The sequence below is a fragment of the Pipistrellus hanaki genome (genome assembly GCF_964339955.1).
Source record: "Pipistrellus hanaki genome assembly, chromosome: 2".
In the NCBI taxonomy this organism is placed as follows: domain Eukaryota; kingdom Metazoa; phylum Chordata; class Mammalia; order Chiroptera; family Vespertilionidae; genus Pipistrellus; species Pipistrellus hanaki.
In genome coordinates, this window is record NC_140504.1 from 60,386,988 (window position 1) to 60,409,121 (window position 22,134).

At 41.6% G+C, this 22,134-nt stretch overlaps 1 protein-coding gene across 46 annotated transcripts in view; it reads left to right on the forward strand.

The window, feature by feature from the left end:
- ZBTB20 (zinc finger and BTB domain containing 20) overlaps window positions 1-22,134 on the forward strand; it is an 818,830-nt gene that overhangs the window by 763,415 nt on the left and 33,281 nt on the right. For 36 of the 46 annotated variants that reach the window (XM_084873935.1, XM_084873937.1, XM_084873945.1 and 33 more), the window contains one exon: window positions 20,328-21,932. In XM_084873935.1, coding sequence (XP_084730061.1) covers window positions 20,328-21,932 — 1,605 coding nt within the window. Of the gene's footprint in view, window positions 1-15,389; window positions 15,461-20,327; window positions 21,933-22,134 lie in introns of all 46 variants that reach the window. The other 10 variants (XM_084873925.1, XM_084873926.1, XM_084873929.1 and 7 more) reach the window with 1 other exon arrangement.

Below are 22,134 nucleotides of genomic sequence, written 5' to 3' on the forward strand. Positions count from 1 at the left end.
GAAGTTTGGACCTTCAAGAATATGTTTGAGACGATTAAGAAGACATACTGGGTAAGATGAATTATTCCTGTTCCTCAAATAACAATCTAGTGGTCAAATTATTGAATGTTTATTTCAGCGAGGCAGAAGAATTTGTGAGGGCAGAAATCCTATCTGTGTTATTCACTGCTGGGTCCTTAGCAGACTGCTTTGCCATAGTAGGTGCTCAGCAAAATCTTATTGAATGAATGAATGAATGAGGTGGGGTGAACTGAGTGAAAGTAAGAGTATAGTGCATTTGTGAGCATTCACGCATCAGTAAAGTATAGGCACTGATTTTTTTGTTTTTATTTTTTATTGAGCAGACCTACAAAACGAAGTGCATCCCAGATACCCTCTGGTTTTTATGCTGGGAAAACATAATCACTTTCTGTTGGATGTAGGCTGCTACATGTTTTGATTCTAATAGCAATATGGCAGGGTTAAGGTCAACTTTGTAGTATAATCTGGTGCCTGTTTTTGATAGATATCATGAAAATAGATACTTATTTTCAAGATGCTCAAACAGATGATTAGATGAAAGCCCCAGCAAACCTTGAAACAACAAACAGGAAAGGTTTTCCCACTCCCACCTCCCATGACTGTACCATCCTGCAGTTTTCTGTAACCCTCACAACCTCCTCCTGGTTTCGCCCTTTTCCTGATCTCATCTTTGTCTAGAGAATATAGCACGTGACTGGCAGGCTAGCAAGGAGACAGTTCTTGAAATACCCACCCCCTCCCTGTGCTCTTAAGCTTCTCTGGTGGGAATGGCATGATGTGACCCGCAGCAGGCAGAGCTGGCCCAGGGTCACAGGAGCTTGGCACAGAATCTCGGTGCCTTCCTGCTGGAAGGGCCTCCAGAGAGTTTTCCACGCCCACCCTCATTCAGCTGGCTGGACAGTAGAGGGACGTGTAGGAAAACAATTCCTGGCTGAATGAGGAATGGATTAAATGAATGAGACAGGAGTTCACTCCTCCAAAAGTCTCTGCCATCCTACTTGAATAGAAAGCTAGCTTTGAAGCCACCCTATTCTCCATGGCACAGTTTTGTATATACGCAGCATTGGACTATAGTTACCATCTGCTGCTGATGCATAGGGCTAAGGAAGTATTGGGGTGGGTAGGAGGAGGCCGGGAGGGAAGAAAAGAGACACTTAAAACGAGCGAATGATCTCCTTTGTGTTGGAGTCTAAATTTCAGAACATCAGTCTTGTACTTCAAGAACAAAAACACCAGTGTGTCTTCGACCATACCAGGCGCCGGCACATCAGATAAGACCTGGACTGTGTGGAGTTCAGGAACCGAGCCTCAAGTAACTCTAAAAGCGAAATTAAAGGGGCAAACTGAGGAAGCTGAAAGGGGCAAAAGCGTAGGGGAAAATACTACCACAGGGCTCTGCAGATATGAGCTGTCAGGGTTACAGTAGTTCAAAAACGAACTGCTAATTAAGGAGTCGAGAAATGCTATAAATCCTCAGAATTTAAGGATCTTTAGAAGAAATGAGACACTTCTCTGTACACTCTGAGTACACTGTGATGCTCGCAGAACCACAGGGTGACAGTGACCTGGCTATTGTGCATCGCTGAGGATTTAAGTGGCTGATTGAGAGTTACAGGCAGTTGTGCTAGAGGCACAACAGAAAGTTGTTCAGCAAAGCGAATAAGACCAGAGAGCATCTCTGGAAAGCAGTGAACAGCTCACAGAGCTTCCTATAGTTTCCCTAACATTATCTGTGTAAATTGTTGGTTTGGACACAGAGTCATATAGATCATTCATATACTGAAATAGCATATACTCTTTCATATACTGAAATAGAGAATACTGATTAAACTGGGGGGGGGGAGGGAGGGGGGAGTTACACCAGTGGAAAAAAATTATTACAGTAAAGTAAACTTTGCCTTTGAAAAAGGCAAGTACTGCTATGTATTGTATAGTGGTTCTCTATCTCAAATTTGAGAAATTTATAAGGTGGAGAGGTAGACATCCTTTTGGCTGTGCAAGGAAAGAATCTCTTCAGATATGTATGTAATATAAATTTAGAAGCATTGGCAATCCTAGGTGGGCAAAACTCACTCTAGGGAGCACAAAGTGACTACCCAGCGGGGGTCACGCTCGGTGCTCCGAGTGGCCGAGTCAGTAAGTGTGTGTTAGCTGCATGAGCTCTGTCCTTGATACCTATCTGCCATCAGGGGCAAGTCACACATCCATGGCTCCGCCACAGTCAGAATGTTAGCAACATCTTCAATCTATCTGGTGTATGGTTTCTCTTCCTAGCAACCCTGTGTGCCTCCACATCCTGTTTTATTTGTCCTCGACATCTCTGTGAAGCCCCAGTATCTTCCTGTCATAGGTGGGGTAACTGGTCCACATAGGAATAACTGAGTTCTTGGTCTTTAAACATAAAAGTATTAGTAATCATTATGTAACCCACCTGCTTGTACTGTTTTTCACATTGCCTCAGGTTTCTCAAGTAAAGGACATATTTTCTCTTTCTCATTATTTTTTTAAAAATTTGTTTTCAGAGAAAAAATTGAGATAAAAACAGAATCTAACAAATATCCCATGGAGATATTTGATGTTCTCTTTTCTTTTAAGAATAAATTAAGACTGTCTCTGTTCTTCCCTACTGGCTCTCTCTGTAGATAGTCAAAATTTCATGCCAATTTCCAAATGAATAAGGGCTCATTCTAATAGCCAGATCACAGTCCCTCTATTGAGGAATCAGTCTTGTAAATTCATGTCTGGAACCCATAGAAGTTACTTTTGGGTATAAACTTCAGCAGTTTGACCTGGAGGTTTTTAAACAGTACTAATATGTGACCTGGTTGTGAGTTCAGCAATAAATTATACTCAGAATGTGAAAGGCCAAAAAGAAAACTAGTGTCTTTTATCCTCTCTGGTGACCTACACTAAATATTGCATATTTACTTTGTAAATGAGGACACCCAGTGGCCACCAAGTGAAAATATTCCAAACAATCCCTGACATTGTTTAGGCAAATATAAATCCCCATTATCAAAGCTGATTGATGGATACCTCTGTACCATCTGTCACCAAGCAGCATAGCTTCCCTAAGGAAGGCCAGAGTGGTGGGAGTTTGGCCTGATCTTGTTTATGTCATTTCACAGACTGTAGGGTGGTTATAAGGTATGGCTGAGCTTTGAATTCCACTGAAATCTCAGCTGACGGAAGGACCATTGAGGTGCCTCTTGGGGAAATGGAATCCGAAAGATGGGGACAGTGTGGCATGTGTCAGAAATGAATGAGCACAATTTGTGGGAAAATCAGTGAACACATAAAAACCAATTGCCTTAGACCTTAAATTCATGCTGAAAAGAGAACTGTGGCTATTCCCTGATGAGAGGAGATAGAGTAACAAAGGGCAGGAGAAGAAGATTACATGGAATATCAGGGATGGAAAGACCCCCTGGGACTACAACATGTAGACAAACCTCAGAGGAAAGGTGTACCCTGAGATTGCCTCTTAATCTCAGCATTTCTGTTAAGTGCATTGGAGAGTTTACCAAACAAATACTCAGATAGGAACTGCTCAGTGTAAAGAAAAGTATTGGGCAGTGTGAGTGATTCATTCATTTGGAGTCATAGTTGTAGGTATAGCAATGCAAGGCAGGAGCCTTCTAGAAGCTTAGAGTATTCTCATAGAGATAAAGACAGGCCCAAATGACAAAAAACAAACAAACAAAACAACAAAGGGAGACAACAATAATAATATACTATAAAGGACTAAATGTGCTACTTGTTTAAAAAGTTCAGATTTTTCTTCAAAATTCAGTTACAAGAAATATTTCCTTATTTTTCTAAAGCAAATCAAACCCAAGGCCACCAAGTTAGCAAGAAATTCAGTGAAGTTCCAGGGTTCCTTCCCCCCTTCCTTAGACCTGCACAAGACTCAGGAAATCTAGGGCAGAGTCAGACTATTAGTCCTGGTGGTCTCCATCATTGACATTGCTTGTCTCCTGACAAAGATGCCATTGAGCCTTGTCCATCTGACTGCCTGAAACTACTATATTAGTTGGTTTTAGAGAAACCCTTCATGGAGGTCTTCAGGCATGGGCCCAGCCCCAAGATCATCACTGTTAATCTCAAATCAGTGTCTTTTCATTTGAGCCTCTAAGCGTGTGGCTTGACATGTAATTACCCCAACTAGAGTCCTGTACAAGCAGAGAACTCAAACCTTGTCATATTCCCCCTTTGAGGGGAAGTTGTTTTTCTCACTGTCAGGCCACCTCAGTCTAACTCCAAAGCATCATGCCCTAGCCCGTGTGGCTTAGTTGGTTGAGCATCATCCCATGCACTGAAAAGTTCAGTTACTGGTCAGGGCCCATGTCCCAGTTGTGGGCTTGATCCCAGGTAGGGGACTGCAGGAGGCAGCCCATCGATGTTGCACTCTGATGTAGATGTTTCTTTCTCTCTCTTTTCCTCTCCCTCTAAAAATCAATAAATACATCTTTTAAAAAAGCATCAGCCTTCTGCTCCTTACCACAGAAAGGGACCAGCATAATTCTCCATAGAGAAGGTAGATTCTAAAAATGAAACTCTTTGCCTTGAGGTTTTGCTTTTAGGGCTTAATTTCTGATTTGGGCTCTGAAGCCACACCTCTTATGGGCAAGGGAGCCCAGAACTGTGCACAAGGCTTGGCCTTTCTTAATTGCCTTATTATTATGAAAGTTCTCTAATTCAGTGGAGTAAAAAAATTGTTTCAGTTTATTACCTCGCCAAGCAATGGGAACTAGGAAAAGAGAACTCAGGATGGACTCTAGTATTCAAAGTCTCCACAGAGAAGAAAGAAGTTTGAATAGGATTCTCGAATGTACTTAAGATTTGGTAAGTAGAGAAAGCACAATAATTTCAGAACCCAGGGCAAATTCAGAAGAGAAGGAAGTACAGTATGCATGCAATACATGCAAGGGATGGCAAAGTGTCCAGCTTCTTGGATTAGCACAGAGATTTTATTTCAGTGAAATAAGATGAGATAATTAGATTAGTACCTGTAGCTACAGAAGACTTACTGCTTACTATCCTTTTTCCTATAATATGTAAATAATGTAATAAAATGTATAGATATACTATAAACATACACAGAGAATCTATATCATAAAAGGCCTGTGGCCGTGATGCCATCACAGCATCACGACCAACTACCAGACCCACCAGGAGATGCATTGATGGTCCCGCAGCGGCCGCAGTGGGAGGACTTCTGGAGCATAGTAAGACACTGGCAGCATTTGAGGACCACCTTGAGCCGCTGGCAGCATCTGCTTAGCATTCGAGCTTCGCGGGGCGGCGGACATGGCCCTGATGGCAGGTTAGGCTTAGTGGACCCTACATGTGCACCATTTAATCTTGCACTGGGCCTCTAGTCCTATATAATAAAAGCGCAGCAACCGAACAGCAGAGCGACCAGAATGACCAATCGTCCAGCCACTATGACACACTCTGACCACCAGAGGGCAGATGCTCAATGCAGGAGCTGCACCCGGGTGGTCAGTGTGCTCCCACAGTGGGAGCACTGCTTGGCTGACTGGGATGAGCAGCACTCCCACAGTGGGCCAGTCCCCACAGGCCACACCTTAGTAAGAATAATAACAAAGCATGCCTTCCCCTTCACTTATTTATCAGTGATTCCAAAGGCTTTACATTCTGACAACACTTATTTAGGATCTTCTTCTTCCTAGCATGAGCCAAAAGGAACTTCCATCGTATTTTTTCTTAAGGAAATCCTGTGCCTGGCTCTCTAATGGATCACCCTAGGTGGGCTGTTGAGATGTAGTTTCAACTATGCTCTTAAACTGGCCACATTAACTCACCACTGTGCTTCCCTGTTAACTAGTTATTCAGCAAAACAATTATTTTTTTCCCTTGGATTTTCTTTGTTGCTTTGAGAGAGAAAACCTTCATCCCTCAGTAAAACAGCCCAGCAGGTTCAAGTCCACACCTTCCACAGAGAAATAGTGCAGCCCCTCCTACCAGCAAACAGCTATGCTTGAAAACCAGCTGTCACTTCGGAAGCAGCTTATTTTTTTTTTAGGAAGGCACAGCCAAAAGCAATGCCAGACCTGTGCAGCAACAGAGGACAAAAGGAAGTTCTGTGAATTGGGAGGCTCTGATTATTTTAGTCAAAAAGCTTTGTCTAAATGACACTATGGAGTTCTGTTTTCTCACTCATTGAATTTCAATTAAGTAAAAAAATTAATTTCTTACCTAATTTCATTGATGATTATTTTTTTTAAAAAAGAGAGTGCCATTCTTGGGAGTTACGTGTGATATTTAAACTCACTAGAGTTAAAATTTTATTTTTCTTTTAAAATAAGCATATGATGTAGAGATCAAAAGAAGAAGAGATTAATCTGAAAATGCTGGTTTTTATATAAACACTTTTTAAATTTAATAATTCCTTTTCAAGAAAAATAAAGGACGGAACTTGTTAACTTGTGCATTTGAATATATGATCCTTCTTTAAGGCCTCTGCAAAGCCATGTTCAAACTGCATACTTTGTGAATTTAAGCAGATCCCTTTGTTCATTTTTGTATCCCACCCACAGATGTAGCATCTCTGTGTTTTTGTTCCCCAGATTTAGTGAACAAAAGAAAAGGTTACAATAGGGCAGCAGCTAAATTTGTAAGGAAAGAGCTTTAGGGGAAAAAAATCAAACCCCTAAAAGGTATCTCAAAAGATTTATGATATAAGAGGATTTAAAGGCAAAAACCTCAGATTTCATTGCCTTTTCTCCATCGTCCAGCAGGTCCATCCTCTTCAAGAAGCCATTTCATTTCAGCTTTAGAATGAGGGCATAGGTGTCTCTCAGAATGTGTCTACAATTAGAGCTTCTCAATGCCTTTGTTCACAGAGTAAAACTTGGCTTTCACATGAGAGGAAAGGTGTTTGAACTTCCACTGGAATCAGATGCTCAAAGTATATAATTCAGAAAACATGTAGCTTAGTAGTACCTCAAACTGAATATTTAGATTGGTTCCATAAAGTAGATAGTCAATTACTTGCTGATTGTTTGACTATATTCTTAGTATTTAAGTTAATTTAAAAGAATTTTTAATATATTAGTAAATATATAGGAAATTATACTTTTTTACCATTTTTAAAACTTATTTTTTCAATACAGTTAGCATTCAATATTATTTTATATTAATTTCAGGTGTGCCACATAGTGGTTAGACATTTATATAATTTTGAAGTGTGTGTCTCCCCCCCCCCCCCCTCCACTAAGTCTAATACCACCTGGTACCAAACATAGTTATTACAATATTATAATATTATTGACTGTATTCCCTGTGCTGTACTTCAAATCCCCATAACTATTTTGTAACTATCAATTGTATTTATTACTCCCTTCTCCATTTTTACCCATCCACACCGCCCACCTCCCATCTGGCAACAATCAGTTTGTTCTCTGTATCTATGAGTCTGTTTCTGTTGTATTTGTTCATTTGTATTGTTTTTTAGATTCTACGTATAAGTAGTATCTCTCTTTCTCTGACTTATTTTACTTAGCATAACATCCTCTAGGTCCATTCAGCTTTTACAAATGTAAGATTTCATTGTGTGTGTGGTTTTGTTTTTTTTACGGCCAAGTAATATTTCATTGTATATATGTATCACTTATTTATCTAATTGTGTATTGATGGGCACTTAGGTTGCTTCCATATCTTTGCTATTGTAAAAAAAATTCTGTAATGAACATAGGGATGCATATATTTTTTAATTAGTGTTTTGGATTTCATTCAATAAATACCCAGAAGTGGAATTTATATGTCATGTGGTAGTTCTATTTTTAATTTTCAGAGAAACACCCATACTGCTTTCCACAGGGGCTGCACCAATTTGCAGTCCCACCAACAATGCAGGAAGGTTCCGCTTGCCCCATACCCTCACTATCACTTGTTTATTTATTGCTGATAGCCATTCTGACAAGTATGAAGTGGTATCTCATTGTTGTTTTAATTGGCACTTCCCCAGTTAGTAATGCCGAGCATCTTTTTATATATCCATTGTATGTCTCTGTATCCTCTTTGGAGAAATGTCTATTTAGTTTCTCTGCCCCCCCCCTTTTTTTTTTAAATCCTCATCTAGAGGTATGTTTTTATTGATTTTAGATAAAAAGAAAGGGAGAGAGAGAGAGAAGCATTAATGTGAGAGAGAAACATCAATCAGTTGCCCCTCTCTGTGCCCTAACTGGGGAGTGAACCTGCAACCTAGGTATGGTGCCCTGACCTAGAATTGAACCATCAAACTTTTGATGTACGGCCAGAGTCCTAGGTTTCTTTTTTTTTTTTTTTTTTTAATGCAATTGTAATAAGATTGTTTTCTTAATTTCTCTTACTAATAGCTCATTATTGGTGTATAGAAATGCAACCATTTGCGGAACATTAATTTTGTATCCTGCAATTTACTGAATTCACTTGTCAGTTCTAGTAATTTCTTGGTGGAATCTTTAGCATTCTCTTTATATAGTAATAGAGGCCTGGTGCACGAATTCATACATGGGTGGGGTCCCTCGTCCCAGCCAGTTATTGGGTTTGATGGGGGCCATTTTGCCCAGTCCCAATCTGGGCCAATTGGGGCCACCAGGTCAGGGAGATGGACCACAGGAGGTAGGCCAGCCATAGGAGGTTGGCTGTGGGAGTGCACTGACCACCAGGGGGAAGCTCCTGTGTTGAGCATCTGCCCCTGGTGGTCATTGCATATCATAGCAACTGGTCAACTGGTTGTTCGGTCCTTCAGTCACATAAGCTTTTATATATATAGATGATGTCATCTACAAATATTGAAAATTATATAGTCTTCTTCAGTTCCAGTTTGGATACCATTTCTTTTCTTTCTTTTTTTTGTCTGACTGATATAGCTAGAACTTGCAATACTATGTTGAATAAGGGTGGTGAGAGTGGACATTCTTATATTGTTCCTGATCTTAAGGAAAATACTTTCAACTTTTCACCATTGAATATGATGTTAACTGTGGGTTTGTCATATTATATTGAGGCATGTTCCCTCTATTCCCACTTTGCTGAGAGTTTTTGTTATAAATGAATGTTAGATTTTATCAAATGCTTTCGCTGAATCTATGATACTAGCATATGATTTTGAACCTTCATTTTGTTTATGTGGTGTGTCACATTAATTGATTTGTGAATACAGAATCAAGCTTGCATCCCAGAATTAAAATCCCACTTGATCATGGTATATGATATATTAAATGTATTGCTGAATTCAGTTTGCTAATATTTTTTTGAGAATTTTTTGCATCTTCATCAGGGATATTGGCCTCTACTTTTCTTTTCATTGTTGTGTTTTTGTCAGGTTTTAGAATCAGGAAAATGCTGGCCTTAAAATCAACTTGGAAGCCATCCCTCCTTTGGAATTTTTTGAATAGTTTGAGGACAGGTGTTAATTCTTCTTTGAATATATGGTAAACGTCATCTGTGAAGCCAGGACTTTTGTTTGCTTGGAGTTTTTTTTTAATACCGATTCAATTTGTTATTAGTTATTGGTCTATTCAGATTTTTTTGTTTCTTGATTCGGTCTTGGAAGATCTTATATTTTTAAGAATTTATCCATTTTTTCCAGTTTGTCCAATTTGTTGGCATATGATTGTTCATAGAATTTTCTTATAATACTTTGTATTTTTATGGTATCAGTTGTCATTCTCTTTCATTTATGATTTTATTTATTTGGGTCCTCTTTTATTTTCTTGATGAGTTTGACCTTTTCTATTATCATTTCTTTTTTAAGAATCTATTTTGCTTATTTCTACTGTTATCTTTATTGTTTTCTCCCTTCTACAAACTATAGCCTTTGTTTGCTGTTCTTTTTTCTAATTCCTTTAGGTGTAAGGTTAGGTGGTTTCTTTTAGATTTTTTTCCTGTTTCTTGAGGTAGGCCTATAATGCTATGAATTTTCCTCTTGGGACTGCTTTCACTATGTCCCATAGATTTGGGGATTGTTGGGTTGTTCATTTTTCTTAAGGTACCCTTTGATTTATTTATCTCATTGTTCACCTATTTATTGCTTAAAAAAGTGTTATTTAGCCTCAAATAAATGTGTTTGTGTATTTTTCAGTTTTCTTGTAATTGATTTCTAGTTCCATACTACTGTGGTTGAAGAAGATGCTTGATAGAATTTCAATCCTCTTAAATTTATGGAGACTTGTTTTATGATCTAGCATATAGTCTGTCCTGTAAAATGTTCCATATGTACTTGAAAATAATTTATATTCTGATGCTTTGTGAAATGCTCTAAATATACTAATTTAATCCATCTGGCCTAAAATGCCATTTAAAGCCACTGTTTCCTTTTCATTTTCTGTCCGGGTGTTAAATTATAATTGTATTGCTATCACTCTCCTTTATGTCCATAATATATATATATATATATATATATATATATATATATATATATATATATATATATATAAAAATATAATTTTTTCCCCCCTACATTGGGTGGGTAAATGTTTAGAAGAGTTATAACCTCTTGTTGGATTAATCCTTTTTTCATCATGTAGTGTTTTTCTTTCTCTCTTATAGCCTTTGTTTTAAAGTTATTTTGTCTGATGTAATTATTTCTACCCCAGCTTTTTTTGTTTTTTGCTTCTGTTTGCACGAAATATCTTTCTTCATCCTTTCATTTTCAGTCTCTATGTGTCTTTCCATCTGAACTGGGTTTCTTGTAGACAGCATATGTATAGGTCTTATTGTACTTTCCTATTCACTCAGCCACCCTATATCTTTTGATTGCAACACTTAATCCATTTACATTTCAAGTGACTATTGATAGGTATGTTGTTATTTTCAACTGTTACTCATATTTATGTGTTTGTTTGTGTGTTTGTTTTCTCATTTATTTTCTTCTTCTTAAAATAGTCCCTTTAACATTTCTTGCAATACTGATTTGGTGGTAATGAATTCCTTCAGCTTTTTCTTATCTGTGAAGCTCTTTATCTTTCCTTTGATTTTAAATGATAGCCTTGCTGAGTAAAGTAATCTTGGTCGTAGGTCCTTGCTTTTTATTACTTTGAATAGTTAGTGCAAACCCCTCTGACCTGCAAAGTTTCTGATGAGAAATCAGCTGAAAGTCTTATGGAAACTCCCTTGTAGGTAACTAACTGCTTTTCTCTTACCCTCTTTAGTATTCTCTTTGTCTTTAACCTTGGTATTTTAATTATGATATTTCTTTGTGTGGGCCTCTTTGGGATCATCTTGTTTGGCACTTCCTGGATTTGTGTGTGTATTTCTTTCACCCAAGATTAAGCAACTTTTTAGTCATATTTTCATTAAATAGGCTTTCAATTCCTTGCTCTCTCTTTCATTGCCTTCTGTTATTCCTATAATGTGAATGTCATTATGCTTGATGTTGTCCCAGAGGTCCCTTAAAGTAGCTTCATGTTTGTTTATTTTTTGCTCTTTTGATTGCATGTTTTCTGCTACTTTGCCTTTGAGGTCACTGATTCAATACTCTGCTTCATCTAATTTGCTCTTGATTCCTTCTATTATGATCTTTATTTCAGTTATTGCATTCTTAATTTCTGACTTTTGAAATGGTTTCTATGTCTCTTTTTATGTCTCCTATCTATTAGTTGATCTATTCTTCTCCTAAGTCCATTGAGCATCCTATAACCAGTGTCTCTCTATCTGGTAAATTGCTTGCTTCCATTTGGTATAGTTCTTTTTGGGGAGTTTTCATTTAGAACATGTTTCTTTGAATCTTCATTTTGGCTGCCTCTGCATGTTTGTTTCTCTTTACTAGTTAGATATACTATATCTCCAAGTCTTGGCCAGGTGGCTTTATGTAGTAGGTGTCCTGTGGGGCCTATTGGTATAGTATCCTTGGTCACATGACCTTGGTACTCTAAGAGTATTCCTTGTGTAGATTTGTGTACCCTCCTGTTGTAATTTAGCTTTCATTGCTGTGTGAGCACCAGTAGATGGGATTCACCCTCAGACTGACTGTCTGTGAGGACTAGCCACAACCATAGATTGAGCTGACCCCATAGAGCAAGATTAACAGTAGGAATTTGGTGCCTTCTGAGATCACTCTTTGGGTATGTCATTTGTGGAGCTATTTGGGTGGTTTTTTTTTTTGTGTGTGTGTGTGGTCTTGGGCTGGCCACTGGGTTTTGGTTTTGTGGCCTCTTGGGAGTGTTCCAGTGTAGACTTGAGGTCAGTCACTGCTCCACTGTCTGTGCCTGACCCAAGGCCACCTAGTAGAAGTTACTGAGCGATTCATAGTTGACAGCTGCATGTGCTGGGCCTGGAGGTGCATGGGAGAGGTCATGTTGCAACTCAAAGCCAGCTGCCACCTGTGCCAGGCCTGGGGCCACTCTTCAAAAGGCACAGTGCACACTGAGGGCAGCCAGCACCTGCCTGGGCCTGCAGACTTTGTGGAGTTTTTAAGAAAGGTTGTAGCATGAGCCAAGGCTGCCTGTTAGGCAGGGCTCCAAAAAGAGCCAAGGGCAATATGTGAGTTGGGTGGAACTTGGCCTCGGGGAATCACCCAAGTGGTGTGAGTAGTGTTCAACAGGTTAATGCCAGTGCATATTTGGCACTCATCTGCCCCTGTGCTGTATGAGGGGAGGGCTCAACCCAGGGACAATGGCAGCCCTCATTCTGAAGCCACACAATTCATTTTTTACTTGCACAACTCTGATGTCTTTTGAGCTGCTGTCCCTTCGCTGGAGCTTAGGGTGAGTGTCTGTGAGCAATTGCATCTCTGCGTGGGCCCTTTAAGAGTACAGTTTGGTTTCCAGCAGCCCTCTGTCTCACTGAGGGGAATGGCTACAAGTTGGCTGGGATGAGGTGTCAGGGAGTCACCAGGATGAGGTGAGCAGTGTTTTCCTGATTAATGTAGGTTCATATTTTGCCCTGCCTGCCCCTGCAGGCTGCATGAACGTAGGGAGCTAAGTGGTAACCCTCTCACACTGCCCAAGACACACAGTTCAGTCTTTCCCCATATATCTCTGGCACCCTTTGAGCTGATGTCTCTTTGCTGAAGCTCAGAGTGAGTGCTTATGGGCAAGTGAGTCTGTGCTCAGGCTCTTTAAGAAGACTTGTGTTTCCATTCACCCTCGGTCTCATGGGGACAGAATTGCTACTGATCTTCACAGCCAAGTGTTGTGCAGACTACTCTTCCTAGCACTGGATCCCTGAGCTACAAGCCTGGTACGGGGCTGAGACCCCTTGCTCCTTGGTGGTAACCTCTGCAGACAAGATATCCCTCCCAACTTTTAACATCCCATGAGGGCGTGGGACCAACCTATTTTACCTCTCCCTCCTATCAGCCTCAAGGTCACCTATTCTTTACATCTTCCGTTATAGGAATTCTGTTCAGTTAGTATTCAGGTGGTTCTCCAGGTAGATTGCTCTAGAATTGAAATTATAATTTTGATGTAGTCATGGGAGGAGAGGAGCATAGTACTTGCCTACACTACCATTTTGACTGGAACTCGCTAGAAAATGTATTTATATCTAAGTATCAAAAAGAAATCAGAATAGAGGTAAAATAAGGAATTGACCCTGGCATGAGACTGGGGGTAAATTTTATATAGAAAACCATACCATGAAATCCTATGAAATTAGCCTACATTTTGATTCTGAGTTCATTATGATATTCACAGAGACCAGAAAGATAAAAGTAGAATGAGCTTCTCCTGAGCAATGAGGTCTGGGAGAAGTTGATTGATTAATGTACATTTCAAATACCAAAGGTCCTTAAGGATGAATTTCTTCCACTGATGTGAATCCATCAGTGAATATTTCCGTTATTAATGGCTGAAAATTCAAGTGACCACAAAAACAACTTCACCCATCACTTGTATTTGCAATGTTATACATATGGTCAGATATTTCTTAGTCCCCTCCGAGAAATGACAGCAGGCCTCATTTGAAATCAGGCAAAGCTAAGACCTGGGCTACCTGAAGGACCCTGAGCCTCAAAAGCCCAGTGAAAAAGATTTCCCTAGAATTCCTTCTTCCTTTGGATTCCACTATTAATATCAGTCTAGCCCATCCTTCAGAAAAAGTTTAAGGCTTTTACCTTTGGGTAGAATGAAAGCAGAAAAGGATCAGCAGTTCTGTTTTGGAGATGAGCCTGAAAATTACTAGGCATGTTGTCCAGCTTCACCATTTTGGCCTCTTGTTGCCCATATTTTAAGCTTAGTGAATTTAATGGTTTAATAGGAGGAAAGAGGGAAAGAGAAGAAGGAGGAAGGAAGGATGGAAAGAAAGGCAAGGAAGGGAGAGAGAAAAGTATGGGCAGATGGCCTGTTTGAAGTACTACAGAGCTTGCAGATGAACTCTTATCTTGTTGACTATATTAGGATTGCATATTTAGTTTGTACTTACGTTTTATTCAATATATACCACAAAATCTTATTTTTACAGTAAAAAAACAAGTTAAACATTGTTTTGTAGCTCTTCTCTGGATTTGTGTTAACTGTCCAAGGGGATCCACTCTGATAAAAATCTGATTCAAACCAAGTTTTGCTAAATAATAGTTGGCTTCAACAATCATAAAACTATGTGGCTGGTTATATTCCACCCTATCTCAGCTAGGGTTAGTATTATCTACATTTACCTTCTCTTTTTTTCTCTTTTCCCTTTCAGTCTCATTTTATTTTTAAATCATTCTCTTCTGAAAGGTAATAACTTCTGTCAGTTTGGCTAAGGTTGTTGAGCTTATCGTATAAAAGAACATCAGCTCAACTTGAAGTAAATGGGAAACATCAGTTCAACAGACCTGATGCATCAGATACAGTGGTGAAGGTTGTATCAGCTGCAAAGGCTTTGATTATTGAAAGTTTTTAAGAGCTACTTAAGGAGAGATAATTGAATCTCTCAATCCATGGGTCTTAACTTTTGAGATTCTAATAAAAGCCACTGACCTTAATCCTATGAAAGTAGGAACATGTCCATTCATGAAAAAAATGTAGATGTACCCCCTAAAGCCTTGCATACATCTTAAGGACTTATGAATACTTAAAATGTGTTCCAGAAATGTTACATGTATGAATGACATTTTAAGTAATATGAAAGACATATTCAAGTGCAGTATTGAGATCACAGATATAATGGTGTTGTAAACACTTTAAACAAGTTAATAATTTTTAATATCTCTATCCAACTAACATAGAAAGTCATGCCTACACAATTATATATGGGCTATCCCCAACTTTCATAAGTGGTATATTTCTGAAAATATGTTTGAAAGTTAAATTTCTGAAAGTTGAACAATTTATTTATGTTTTATGAGAAGAATTCTGTTACCAATTATTTAAAAAAAAAAAAAAAAACACACAAAACCATGATGATCTCTAATGGTTCTTGTACCCTGGGCCTAGATAATCTGGAAGATAAAGGAGATCAGCCCCTGGCAGCTGGCCCAAAGCATCCCCTTTCCACTCAGGAATGGGTAAGTAAAGCAGGGCTGCTCTCCTTCCCACAGGCTGATAACCCTCCCATGGTTCACTCACAGGGGCAAAGGCACTTGCTGTCTGCGAGGTGTATGGAGCCAGGGTAGGAAATGAGGTCTTGCTCTGCCTGTCGCCTTCCATTCACAAAGTGATTTCCCCAATGTCACCAGCCACCCTCCCTCGAAGGGTGTGAAGAAGCCAGTGAGACAGAGAGGGCCATCTGCTCTAGACGGCGGAAACTGTGCTAGCAACCGCTATCCCCCTGTAGCCCATGGCCTCAGCGAGTCTCCCTCAAAATTTAAGTGAAGTAGACACTGAAGTCCCACCCCTGGCAGAGCAACGGATGTTGCTTTAGGGAGTAAAGGACCTGAGTCACCACATGCATCCCTATGTTATCCAGAGACGAATGGCTCTTTCCTAGTGTGACCAACATGTGATGGCTTAAGATCACTTACCAGCTCATCTAGGAAAGAACAACTTCAGCATAAAGGTGTCGAGGTACAAGGTGGGAAGAGGCTGGGTTGTGGAGGCCTGGCCACCCTGGCCCTATTTCATGTACTGACCCACTTTCCTCACGTGAACCTGGTGGCCCAGATTGAAAGCTCGAGGGCTTTTCGGCCCTTTGGACTTAGGGCTGTTGACCGAAATTCCTGTTGGTTTTAATTGGAGGGCTGGTGTTTCCTCCCAAGTCACAGAGACTTCAAATTCCCATCTCCCTCTACAGCATTTCTGGCACTATTCTCATTTTACATATCCGGATGGAGGAAGCACTGGATTTCACACCTAATTAAAAGAGAGTGTATTGCCTGCTGTTTCCTTTCTTGTTCATTTTCCCTTGTGCACTGGCAGCTTTTTATTCTCATGCTAAGTCCTATCCCGGACCCCCGCAGCTTAAGGGACAGAGCAGCTGGGTTCCTACAAAACAGAGAGCTGGGCCCTCTGTCACCTATTTCAGCGCAAGCAGGCGTTCCCTTTTGTGCTCCCTCCTGTTTCAGCCCCATCCATATTGTGCTCACCCAAGGAACATAGTAACTTAGAATGCACGATCACTTTCAGAGTAGAATTCCTCGCATGTTTCGAGAGAATGCCATCACAGGCTGCCTCTGTATGTGTACTCCAGTGAAAAGGAGACAGGTTATTATTTTAAAACACTCAAAAACTATTTTTATTCACTTTTTTTCACTGACATCATTTCTGTGTTCATACCACGGTGGGGGTTTTAGGTGTGGTGGCCTTCCCAAGTATGCATCATCTTTGTAAAGTTGTATGGTTTTGTGGAGTGTGAGATTTTTTTTTTTTTTTTTTTTTTTTTTTTTTTTTTTTTTTTTTGAATAGCCCAAATGCCTATTCAGTGCCAATCCAGGAAAGAATGGAGTCAGCATTTTCACACCATTCCTCCTTATACAGTCCCTGAATAATCATCTAATCAAGATTTGTTTTCAATGGGGACAAATCTTCTACAGTAGAGTATTTCAGATTTATTCCATTAGAATCTATACATTATTGCCCATTGGATGAAAAGGACATGTTTCACAAAAGCCTGGACCTTGCTTTGCTGTGGCAGAAACTTTTTCCCACTGTACTAGTGTGAAAAAAATAAAAGAAAGCCTGGGAAAGGAATTGCTTCAGCATTGTGTGCTGGAGGAATGAGGCACACTTGAAAGGAGAGGCAGGGCATCTGTTCCCATTTCAGCAAACCCTCTCAGCCCTTCATGGCTGCTCGCTGCCATGCAGGACCGACCGTGCCCTGGAGAGATGTTTGGAAAGGTTTCCCGTAAAAACCCGAAGAGGTTTGTCAGGTTGTATATGAGTGCAGGTTTGAGTTTGTCTCTGTGGTTTTTAATGAAGATGGTGACACCATTATTACTGCAATAATCAGACCTCAGACCATTTAACAGATATTGTGTGTGTGACTACCTCTCCAGTATTATCTGATTGTTTAGATAGGCTCAACCACTAAAGTCAAACAAGCAGTTTGAATTTTCCTCATGAAACTTTGTGTGTGTGTGTGTGTGTGTGTGTGATATAATGATAGTTTTTGCTGTTAACCATTTCCATCTCTAAAGTAACCATCCCTTTCATTGTCTATTTCTTCTTCTTTGTACTGAGAACTAGGACAGCCCTCGATCATTGGGCAATCCAAGTTTTTAATATAATAATGGGCCAGGCTGCCCTCAGCCTCCATGTAGCTGACTGTTGCATTCTACTGGGAGCTGTTTGATACTTCCCTCAGAGATAGTGACTTTTTCAGAGACTCAAATAGTTTCAGTGGTTATGGCTTTCCTTAAATGAAAAGAGACCTTGGCAATGTTAACATTGTATTTAGAAAACTCTACCTACATGTTAGTGCCAAGACAAGTTGTTTCACTTCTTGAATTTTTTCATTTATAAACTGAAATATATGTTCTTTATTAGATAACTGAAACTATATTGAAGTCCCAAGATTTCAACAAAGATGAATGCCATGCTGATTCAAAGAGATGTATAGAAATAGGTGGAGGGCATGCTAAACAAACCTTTTCACACAGCTTTACAGCAGCAGTGGAAACCAAAGGGCCAGACTTCATTCAGAGGCCAAGCATGCAAAGATAGTTAAGGAGATAAGAGCATGAACTCTAGAACCAGACTGCCTGGGTTCAAATGCTACCTACGGCTTGTTTTACCTTGAACAACCTACGGCTTGTTTTACCTTGAACAAATTTCTTTTTTTGTTTTGTTTTGTTTTGTTTTGTTCAAAAGGGCTAACTTTCAATAGATTGCAGCAAGGGAGCTGCTCTGCTACGTATGAAACCCTGACCCAGAATCAGGTGGTTTACAAATGGTTTAGCACCAGTTGAGCAAATTTCTTAATTTCTCTGGCCTGCCTTCATAATCTGAAAAAAATGGAGCTAATAATACTACCTACATCATAGGGTTCTTCTGAAGATTAAATAAAATAATATACATATAATAGTTATACCAGTAGATAGGATTTCACACAAGGTAATCTCTAAAAAAATAAATAAAAGTTTGTTCTTATTATTATCATGGTACAAATGCATAGGCGGGGGGAAGGGGGTCTCAGAAAGAGTCTAGAGTTTGGTCAGCTGATTTTTCTCCTGAATATTTCTTCTTGGGTTATTGGAGCCTCCCTTTGGGGCCATATTTTATATTAACACAATTATAGAGGATTCGCCATGATTCTTTAATCTGGCAAAGATAATGTGTTTTACATGAGTGAAAAAAAAATAATAACAGTATCCTAATGAACTATTTTAGGAAGGAGTAGACCCAATGGAAGTTGAAACAAGAAACAATTCTCTTCTGTAAAAATTTGTGCAAGTCTTATCACTGAGAGTGAACAAAGAGCCTGTAGACATTTATTACATTAATTGGATATGTGTGAGGCTGACTAAATGTAAAAATGGACACCAAAGAAATGAATGGCGATATAAAAAGATGTAGTCCCACGAGCGAGGACAGCATGAGGAGATTGAGTGAGGCAAGGTGGAACTTCTAGCTGAGCTCAGACTTCCCTGTGCAAGTCCTCTCTCTTAAGGTAGAGGGTAAAGACCCTGAGGAGCTGTCTGCAGGCTATTACCTCTGGGGTTCTGTCCAACAAAACACAGCGAGCTGGGTCACAGGCCAACAGTCAATAGTACTTGTGCCATCTGGTTTTGAAAGCACACTCACATGGTCTCCCTCTCTCAAGCTGTGTATTCAATCAGGAAGCAAGAATGGGGAATCTGACTGAAGAGTGGTTTGGAGAGTGGATCTGTAGAGCCATTTGAGAGGTAATGGAGAAAAAGAAAGAAGCCCTAAGGCTGATTGTTATAGCCACTTGTTTTCTTTCTCAATCTATGACCCAAATTTCACTAACATTATCCCTCATCTGCACAGCCCTGAGGCATAAAGATGGTGATGAGTCAGGCTGTCCACTGCCTCTCAGAGCTGACCGTTACTTCCTACCAGGAGTGTTTGATTTCCCTCCAGCAAGTACTTGGAGCACCCATTTACCTAGGGTGTTCAGACATCCCACTCCTGGTTCAGTCCTGCTATCCCAACTTATTATTAACAGTGTTCCTTTCACTCTCACAGTGCCCAGATGGAATGGTAAATATGATCACCGAGTGTAGGCCAGTCTCCCAGATCAATGTTGCCATCTCTGTCTGACCTTTTCAACACTCCTTCCTCATTAAGCCTCAGAAAATTCAGAAAATCATCACATTGCATACAGCCACCCTAGAAAGTTCTGTCTGTCAGAGATGACAAGAAAAAGGTCATCGTTAGAATGTTCTGTAGATATAGAAAGTAGCAGGCAAATGCCCCTGAAGCTGGCAGGTTGCATTTTTATAACTCATCCTTCTATTGGAAAATGTGGTAGCAGCTGTTGGGTGAACATCTTAGTCTGGGTTGACTTTTCCAGGAATCTTTGTATACATGGTGTGGGTTTGGGGACTATGCCACATAAATTAATAGCAAGGAAATTAATTTTTTTTTTACTATGAATATTGTTGTAGTTTATGAATAAAATAAGGAAGTTCGGTAAGTTAGGGAAAATATAAGCTTTCCCAAAGTACATGGACTTGGGCCTGTCCAAAGTAGTACTGTTCCTGGAGAATAAGTCTTCCAGTTCTTAGTTGGATTCAATACCTCAAAATAGCTGGGGCACTGTGGGGACACAATTCAGGGACTTCTTCCCAGAGGACATCATACCTGAAGCGTGACCTCTGTGCAAATCCTGCCCATCTCTCACAGAGCCCTTTTGTGTCTGCCAAGTGGGTGCTTCTAGGAGCCATGAGCAGTTCCCACCTGAGACCCCGGAGTCAGGAAGGCCGTCAGCTAGCTCTGACCCACGCTCTGTTTTGTGTCTGTCTTGCCACGCAGGTGACATCAGTTGCAAGGGGATGACCGAGCGCATTCACAGCATCAACCTTCACAACTTCAGCAATTCCGTGCTCGAGACCCTCAACGAGCAGCGCAACCGTGGCCACTTCTGTGACGTGACGGTGCGCATCCACGGGAGCATGCTGCGCGCACACCGCTGCGTGCTGGCTGCCGGCAGCCCCTTCTTCCAGGACAAGCTGCTGCTGGGCTACAGCGACATCGAGATCCCGTCCGTGGTGTCGGTGCAGTCGGTGCAAAAGCTCATTGACTTCATGTACAGCGGTGTGCTGCGCGTCTCGCAGTCGGAAGCCCTGCAGATCCTCACGGCCGCCAGCATCCTGCAGATCAAAACAGTCATCGACGAGTGCACGCGCATCGTGTCCCAAAATGTGGGCGACGTGTTCCCGGGGATCCAGGACTCGGGCCAGGACACCCCGCGGGGCACGCCCGAGTCAGGCACCTCGGGTCAGAGCAGCGACACGGAGTCCGGCTACCTGCAGAGCCACTCCCAGCACAGCGTGGACAGGATCTACTCGGCGCTCTATGCGTGCTCCATGCAGAACGGCAGCGGCGAGCGCTCCTTCTACAGCGGCGCGGTGGTCAGCCACCACGAGACGGCGCTGGGCCTGCCCCGCGACCACCACATGGAAGACCCCAGCTGGATCACGCGCATCCACGAGCGCTCGCAGCAGATGGAGCGCTACCTGTCCACCACCCCGGAGACCACGCACTGCCGCAAGCAGCCCCGGCCTGTGCGCATCCAGACCCTGGTCGGCAATATCCACATCAAGCAGGAGATGGAGGACGATTATGACTACTACGGACAGCAAAGGGTGCAGATTCTGGAGCGCAATGAGTCCGAGGAGTGCACCGAAGACACCGACCAGGCCGAGGGCACCGAGAGTGAGCCCAAAGGTGAAAGCTTCGACTCGGGTGTCAGCTCCTCCATAGGCACCGAGCCCGACTCCGTAGAGCAGCAGTTCGGGGCTGGGGCAGCACGGGAAGGCCAGGCTGAGCCCACCCAACCTGAGCAGGCTTCGGAAGCCCCTGCAGAAGGAGGTGCGCAGCCACACCAGCTAGAGACAGGCGCCTCCTCTCCAGAAAGAAGCAATGAGGCGGAGATGGACAGCACGGTCATCACTGTTAGCAACAGCTCCGACAAGAGCGTCCTGCAGCAGCCTTCGGTCAACACGTCCATCGGGCAGCCATTGCCAGGTACCCAGCTCTACTTACGCCAGACAGAAACTCTCACCAGCAACTTGAGGATGCCTCTGACCTTAACCAGCAACACACAGGTCATTGGCACAGCCGGCAACACCTACCTGCCGGCCCTCTTCACTACCCAGCCCGCAGGCAGCGGCCCCAAGCCTTTCCTCTTCAGCCTGCCACAACCCCTGACAGGTCAGCAGACCCAGTTTGTGACAGTGTCCCAGCCAGGCCTGTCCACCTTTACTGCACAGCTGCCAGCGCCACAGCCCCTGGCCCCATCTGCAGGCCACAGCACAGCCAGTGGGCAGGGCGAAAAAAAGCCTTACGAGTGCACTCTCTGCAACAAGACTTTCACCGCCAAACAGAACTACGTCAAGCACATGTTTGTCCACACAGGTGAGTGCAGGCCCCCGGGAATCTGGCCGTGGGTGGGTTTGAGGGGACGGTGGGAAGGGAGGGGCAGTACAGCAGGTAGAAGGGAAGATTTGGAATCACATTTCAGATTTTTAAGAAGATGCCACTATAAGCCATCCTTTAGAAGTCCCAACTGTGCCCCCATCATAGGAACAAAGCATCCTGCCACCAAAAGACAAAATCA